This window comes from Rhagoletis pomonella, unplaced genomic scaffold (genome assembly GCF_013731165.1).
Source record: "Rhagoletis pomonella isolate Grant_MI unplaced genomic scaffold, Rhpom_1.0 Rhpom_scaffold_00004, whole genome shotgun sequence".
Classification (NCBI taxonomy): Eukaryota; Metazoa; Arthropoda; class Insecta; order Diptera; family Tephritidae; genus Rhagoletis; species Rhagoletis pomonella.
In genome coordinates, this window is record NW_023458558.1 from 60587375 (window position 1) to 60595225 (window position 7851).

The 7851-nt window shown below is 36.0% G+C and overlaps 2 protein-coding genes across 2 annotated transcripts in view; both read right to left on the reverse strand.

Moving 5' to 3' along the window:
• Positions 1-7851, reverse strand: part of LOC118737894 (cyclin-G-associated kinase) — a 96751-nt gene that overhangs the window by 69774 nt on the left and 19126 nt on the right. The gene's annotated exons all lie outside the window — the stretch shown is intronic.
• On the reverse strand, positions 5-4089 carry LOC118737896 (guanine deaminase-like; the record flags this gene model as incomplete). The annotated part of the gene is given in 7 exon segments (XM_036468708.1): positions 5-411; positions 484-649; positions 791-892; positions 1057-1228; positions 1303-1457; positions 1823-2086; positions 3897-4089. Coding segments are annotated over 7 exon segments (1365 nt in total), but the record flags the coding sequence as incomplete, so codon positions are not given.

Below are 7851 nucleotides of genomic sequence, written 5' to 3' on the forward strand. Positions count from 1 at the left end.
AAATTTTTTTTATTTGTTTGCCTGCGACGTAAACACTTATAATATTACGATCATCGCCAACATAAATAAATTTTTGCACCATTTCCAGCAGTTGAGCTTCGCTAGATTTTTCCGCATCAACAGTAACATAGTTCCACAACGGATATTTGCTCGTATCGACAATCAATGCATCGAAATCTTTACCCACCATGAAATTTCCAGTAACATCGCCCAACGCCAGTGCTTCAGCGCCACCAAGTGTTGCCAAGAATATAGCTTGTTTGTAGTTGAGTGGTCGATATTCATTATCTTGAGCATTTAGGCGACCACTGCCTTTGATCTCCTGCTTCTTCACAAATTCCAGATGGTGGGAAACATCCAAAGCACGCAATATGGCATCTTTTATGGACATCGAATTTCCACCCGATACGTCTGCATCACAAAACACATGTACATACATAGATAAAATTTAATTTTATTGGGTAGAAAGTCGAAAGGTAGCACCTGTGCCTAAACCAACTTTAACGCCATTTTTTATTAGTCGCATCACATCACAGAAACCTGAAGATAAGTTTGTATTAGAGGACGGGCAATGGGCAACCGAAGTACCGCGCTCACGAAAAAGCGCGACTTCCGCATCCTCTAGATGTACAGCATGCGCCATAACAGTCTAAAATGAACATACACAAGCACATTTAATGATTTGCTTGCATTTTTTTGTATTTGCTAATTGTATTTTTACTAATTTGCATTTTTATTTTGTATTTTTACTAATTTGCATACCCTCAGAGTTTTAGGATTAGATACCTACCTTCGGTGTCAACAAACCCGCATTATCATATGCCTCTGCATAGCATGAATTGTAGATCGATTTGACATATTCAATTTCCGCCAAATTTTCGCTAATGTGGCTCTAGAAAATCGGGTAAACATATTAAAATAAAAACATTTAAAGATTTAATATGAGCAAAGAATCTTAACAACTTAGGTGACAACAATAGCATCTTAACGTACCGCAGTCTAGAAACGTGATCACCTACCACAGATGAACAGTATTCATACAATATCATTATTTACCTGAATATGCAAATCATTTTTGCGTGCTATTTCACCCAGCTTTACCATTAATTCCTTTGTGCAGCTCAATGCAAATCTTGGTGTTATTATAGGCTTTACCAAATCTGTCTTTAGTTTTTTTATCTCATTGACAAATTCCTCTGTATTCGCTGCTGATGTTTCCGTTGTTTCACTGAAAAAAAAAATATATACATATATCGCATACAGAACTCTTTGGTTTAGATTGTGATTGTTAATTATACATACACATAAAAGTCGGGGCTGTTGCAATTCGAGCAAACTTTGCCAACTAATGCTCGTTGGCCCTGTCGCATTGCCTGCTTGGATAATATTAAAGTACTATCTTTGTTATTGCTACCAAAGTAAGACGCGAGAGTGGTACCTGCTCTAATTGTGTTTTCCTAAGTGGGGAATGAAAAAAAAAACATTGAATAATTTCCCAAAAGCTTTTATTTTACGCGTTGATTCTTATCAATTCTCTATCTAAAGTTAGTTTTATTGCATATGAAACCATAAACTAGGTATACATAGTATATACTATATACATATCGTTACCTTAATATATAAGGAAATCGGTAGAATACTCACTAAGGACCTAATATAAACTAAAACCAACTATCACATCAATAAATTAGTTTCAGTCTTTATTTAAAACCAATGTTTTTAAGAAAATTACAATTGAATAACTTTAGATTTTATTAAATTTTTAACTACTCTGTGAAGAAGCAAAAATGATAGATAGATAGGGATATGTATGTATACTTACCACAACTTTAGTGTACACATTCGCTGCAAAATCTTGATCATCATATTTCGCCTCCAACGGGAACGTATATGTATTCAGCCAGTCCAATAAGGGCATATCTAACCCAAGTCCGATTTGTGCTACCTGAGGCGCATGAATATGGCAGTCCACAAAACCAGGCATAACAAACTGGTCTGAAGTGAGATTTTCCACACTTGTACCCTTAAAACCGGCGTTTTTGGCAAGCCACTCGCAGTAGTCGCTCTCGTTTCCTATACCAGCGATCTAAGAATTTTCAAAAATATAACTGTTTTATTCAACAATTTTATTGAGCTTGAGGCCGTTTCTAATGAAAAATGTTGTGGAAAAACTTCAATAATTTCTTTGTTAGTATTTAATTGTAGCTTATGTCGAAAGGCTTTAGTATAATGCGGCATTAGCAGCATACGATTTGAATGACTCACTTGTGTCGAGCCGTTGAAGAACTTTTGGCAAATAAATGTGCAAGAAATAGTTGCGATACTAGCAAGGCAATAATATTATTAAACCTCATCAAAAAATTCCTTATCGTTTAAATAATAAAAGGAATGCCGCATTATACTAAAGCCAGCTTCCCGACATAAGCTACTATTCCACAGGGTAGTAGTTATAGCTGCTCTTTCGGAGATCACCACTACTCCTCATTAGATTTGTTCATCGAGTTCCTTAGAATTATTCACAGCCCGCTGGACTTTTCTAAAAGTGACCGCTACTAGACATTTTCTGTTGTTGTTGATGTTGTTGTTGTAACAGCATACAAATCCCCAAAGAGTATTTGGGGAGTGTTGCTGGAGTGACAGCCCTTGGCCAGATATAAATCTGGCTCGTTCCGGTTACGTAGACACGACTGTCGTGGGAACGAGAAGTCGAGTTAGAAGTCTTTAATAGGAAACATCTGTATGACATGGTTACCAAGGTCATTGTCAACTATATGTTGTTTTGGATTCACAGCAAGTGCGAACATGTCACTAAATCCTCATTAGTGACGATTTACGCTACTAGGATATTATCAACGGCCGAAACAACTTCAGCGGGTGAGTTTTAATAAATGTACATACATATCGACAGCTGAACCTGTTTCAAAACTTTTGAAGAACGCCCTATTTCAGAATTCGGTTAATAAACGCCCTATATCCGCAGCCGATTCATAACCGCCCTATCTCAGCAAATTTTTAACCGACTTCAAAAAAGGAGGAGGTTATCAGTTCGTCGGAATATTTTATTTTTTATGTATCTATGTATACATATGTATATGTTACCGCATAACTTTAGACCACGTTAACAGATTTCGATAATTCTTTTTTCAACGGAAAGGTGATCTCAAGAGTGGTCCCATACTAATTTTGTTTAGATCCGATAACTGGATCGTTAAGAAATTAACGATAATCCTAAATTTTTATGAGAATTGAAGTCGGTTTTGTTTTTGCTTAAAAGTTACTTGTTAGTATGGGTATTCATGGAAACTCGTAAATGCCTTGTAACCGCGTAAGCCTCATAAATAAACCGAATTTCCATACAAAATAAAGTACGTTCCCACGACAGTCGGGTCTACGTAACCGGAACGACCCAGATTTATATCTGGCCAAGGACTGTCACTCCAGCAACACTCCCCAAAAAGTCTTTGGGGAATTTGTATGCTGCTACAACAACAACAACAACAAAATAAAGTAAGCTTTCGGGGTTTACATGGTTACGAGGCATTTACACGTTTTCATGAACTGCCCTATTATATTTTTATTTGAGATAGGACGTTTTTTAACCGAATTCTCAAATAGGGCGTTCTTCAATCAAATTCTGAAGTAGGGCGTTCTTGAAAAGTTTTCTGAGATAGGGCGTTTCGGCAGATGGGTCGATCTTCCACACAGGTATCGATATGTTGTAGCTCAGGAATGGCCAACGACGGCAGAACTCCATAAGCAAGTGCCCTGCGCTGGCAGAATTCTATAGGCAAGTGCCTTGCGCTGGGCATGCCTGTTGTAGACAAAACTAAACAATCATGGCGCATACTAGTATGCATAGTAACAAATAAATAAGCGATAATTGCATTTGTACTTACTTGGCCTTGCTGGTCCACTGCAACAAATCCGCTCGGAAAAACCTCAAATTCATTAAGAGATTTCGTATGTATAATTTTTCCAAAGAAAACTTTAGCCATTTTCAACCTTTGAAGAGGTAAGAACACCTGTTGATATAAACTATTATAAATCAAACTTATAACAGATTCACGTTCAGCTCGTGTAATGCAGATTACTGACTGCCTATTTGTAAATATGGTGAGAGCTTTCCAGTTGTTGCATATGTCCTCTGTAGATAGTACATGTACTTAAAAGATAAGAAATGATTGCACTCAGTTGTATATACATGTGTATATGCATATGGGCTAATGCAGCGTTTTTGCTGCATTTGAAATGCAACATTTAGCACTTTCGAACATGTGCTCAGTATATCCAGTAAAAAAACTGTGGTGAAGTCCTTTATGGGGATAAAGTTTCCAGAGGTGAAATTTTAGGTAGTACACAATTTCTTACACGCATGGTTGCTTTTCAGCACTCATGAAAGAATCTTAAGAAATGTTTGAAAAAAATGTTCATATAGTACATAAATTTTTGAAATAAATACCATATAGTGTATGTACTCTGGTTAATAATATCAAAAAATGTATTAGAACCACCGTTTAATGTTATATTTGATACAAATTAATATTGCTGGCCCGAACGCTCTGCGCCTTGCCACTGAATAAAAGATTTACTTAAACTTACATCCCTGGTCCTTGTTCTTTCTGTATCGCATCGTGGTGAATTCACATTTCTCAGAAATTTGACAACAAAACAAAACAAAGCGAGTATTTTATTTGCTAATTTTTGCGATTTCTATTGTTTAATGTAAATTTTATCTTTTTAGGATATGACGAGCGAACAAAGAAGGCGCAGTTGGAAAATTTAGTAATTAGTAATGAAGTAGCAGGCATATTTGGAAAATTATGCCGATAAACAGGATGGAATTTGGGGAAAGTAAGTGCATGGTTGCAGCATATCTATGTATAAAAAGTATTTAATTAAATTGTTTATAGAAATGATATAAATCGAGTGGCTCATTTACGATGTGCTCCAAACATTTGGCGAACTTTTTTTCGCCTTTTCAACGTGCTAAGTAACAAGTTCAGATGACTGCCATCATGGGCCGGTAAGAAACCGCAAGCAAAGGGCAGACAACCTTCCAGGAAGCTGCCTCCTGTCCCCGAGCCGAAGCTGCAGGTCAGCAAATTGCTACCATGATCAAACGTAAACTAAAGCGCTCTGCTGTGATTGCACTCCGTAAATGTGAAAACTTGGTGCATGCTGAGAAATATCAAACAAGAAAACTCGGTGATGGACGCCGTGAGATGGAGTAACGCAGTGTGGCAAAGAAATGCGGCCGATTCGACGGGCCTGAAAAATCCAAATTGGCTTTTGTGATCCGCATCCGCGGATCTGTTCTGTTCTGTCTTCGCCACATTAAAACGATGTGTTCATCAAATTGAGCAAGGCAACCATTAATATGCTACGTATGCCGAAGCCCCTATATGGGGTTATCCAAATCTTAAATCAGTTTGTGAATTGATGTACAAACGTGGAATGGTCAAGCGTGTTCCAATCTCTGCTTTGTGATCGAACGCAAATTTCGCGAAGCGCACGAAATTCAGTGCGTTGATTCACTTCACTTCAAGAAAGCCCCAACTTCCTGTTGCTATTCAAGCTCAAAACATCAACCCGAGGCTGGCACAAGAAGGCTAATCACTACGTTGAGGTTGGTGATTTCGGTAGCCGTGAGGATAAGATCAACAAATTGCTGCACAAGATGGCTTAAAGAAATTTTTGTTTTGTATTTAAGTAGACAATATAATTTGGCACATCTTCAAAAGACGCCCAAGCAAAAAAAAAAGAAAATTAAAAAATTCCTGAAGTTGCCTTTTCACGGGTCGATTTCTGTCGACTGGAAAATTTACTTAAGATATCGACTAGCCAAAACGCTTCCTTTTTACGGTTGAATCGCAATTTACACGGGTAGGTTTTGGTTAAACGACAAAAATCGACCGTGTAAAGGCAGCTTAAATAACGTTCAAATTAATCACCCCCTTTGAGATGGAAAATACCAATAACCATTTCATAATTTCGAAAATTATTCCATTTATATTTGTTCTTGCATTTTCCACACCACTTGTGAGGTATGCTTTTACGCGCGTTACCGATTTTTTTTTAATGTGCTCGGTTGCCCAGGAGGCCTATTTTCACCTTTACAACTTAACTTAAACAGAATTAAAACTAAAGCATGCAATATATAAAGAAAATTAAAAGTTGTCTTACATCTAATAAACTTAAAAAATTGCACATTAAATTCATTTTTCATTGTAAAATAAAATTAAATATCACAATTCAGTTTACAAAATGTGGTCTGTTTGCACCCACAGTAAGTTCCCATGAAGCCTAGCCTAAATTCAGAATTGAAAAAAAAGAGCAAATGGGGTCGGAAACTACTAGCCCTAAAAGCATAATGTGGAAAATGTTTGAAGAGCTGCGAAATTGTATTGCAATAATAAAAATAACAGTGCATAAATTGGAAAAAATGGTTTTTGTTTTGCTTTATAATTTTTGGGAATATTGGTTCAGATGGAATTTTTTTATTTGTTTGGTTTTTCAGCTCGTTAATGATGCACCCAGGGTTGCATTTAGTGTTTATGAAAATATTTCGTGAAGCGTTCCAAAACTAGCTCCGAGCAACTAAAAGTTGGTTTAGCTTAAATGAAATAGTTTTTTATTAAATATTTATTCCTGGTATTTAGTAAAAAACATCAATACTAATGTATGAAAACCAAAACATCAATGCTAATGTATGAAATGAAGTAAATAAAAATCTACGAATACATTGCATGAATATTTTGTCATAGAGCCATTATTAAATTTAGACATAACTTTGTCAGGCGTTGGTACCTACGTATATAGAATTAATGCGTTGGAGAGAGATAAATATACAAGTTCAACGCGCTAATTTAGGTATCCTTGTATGTATATACCTGTTACTCGTCTGGCATAAAATGCGAAAATAATGACAATTATAATTTATGTAGATCCCTGGATAAAAGATTGTCACAAGTTACTTTCGGTAATTCACGATTGAAGTTTGGAATGCAATTTCTCAGAAACACGACTACAGATTTTCTCCAAAGTTTCGGAGAATGCTATGTACTAGTTCATGAAATTCTTAAATTATCTTATTTTTTTTAGTTTAGTGTCAACCATTTATGAGTTTAATAAAACTTTGTCGTATACGACATTTGTCAAAAAATTTGCAGTCAGTTTTAGTGATATACGCCAAAATGTGATAACAATTTTTATAAATCAACCATACTTTTTACTAATCAGCCTAATCGTGAGTTTCGCCCGAACAAAATTTCGGCAACAATTTTTTCATCCACCTGTAGTGAACACACGCAAACGAAAAGTGACCCGGTTCTAGAAAATGAAACTCATGATAAAGCTGAATATGTCGGAAACTAAAGAAGAACAGATAACTCTATTTGAAAGATCTTGATTAGTTTAGTACGACAACAATACTAACGCAATTTGTACCAAATAACCGAAAAAAATTTTAGTCAATTAGTCGGAAACTAAAGAAGATATCCAAAAACCACAAATTGTCAAAATGACGCTTCCGGCAATTTTGCATCCAGGCGACGATATTTGAATAGGTTTGTATAGTTACCAATAGTCAGTACTAATTTGTACTGGAACCTGCAAACTTTTACTGGAAAAGTGTATGATAACCCAAAAAATTTGCAAGAGAGCACTGAATCGAGAGCGTAACAACACGAGAGAGCTGCAAATTCTTGCTAGTGAAATTTTTACTAGCAGAAATTAGCTAGCAGAAGAAGAAGAAGAATAAATGTCAAAAGAATATATATAAAGTGGTGTTACTAGCTCAGTTGATTTTGTGTATGTGTTTCGCCGCACGGCTTCTGATATCAAATTGAAAAA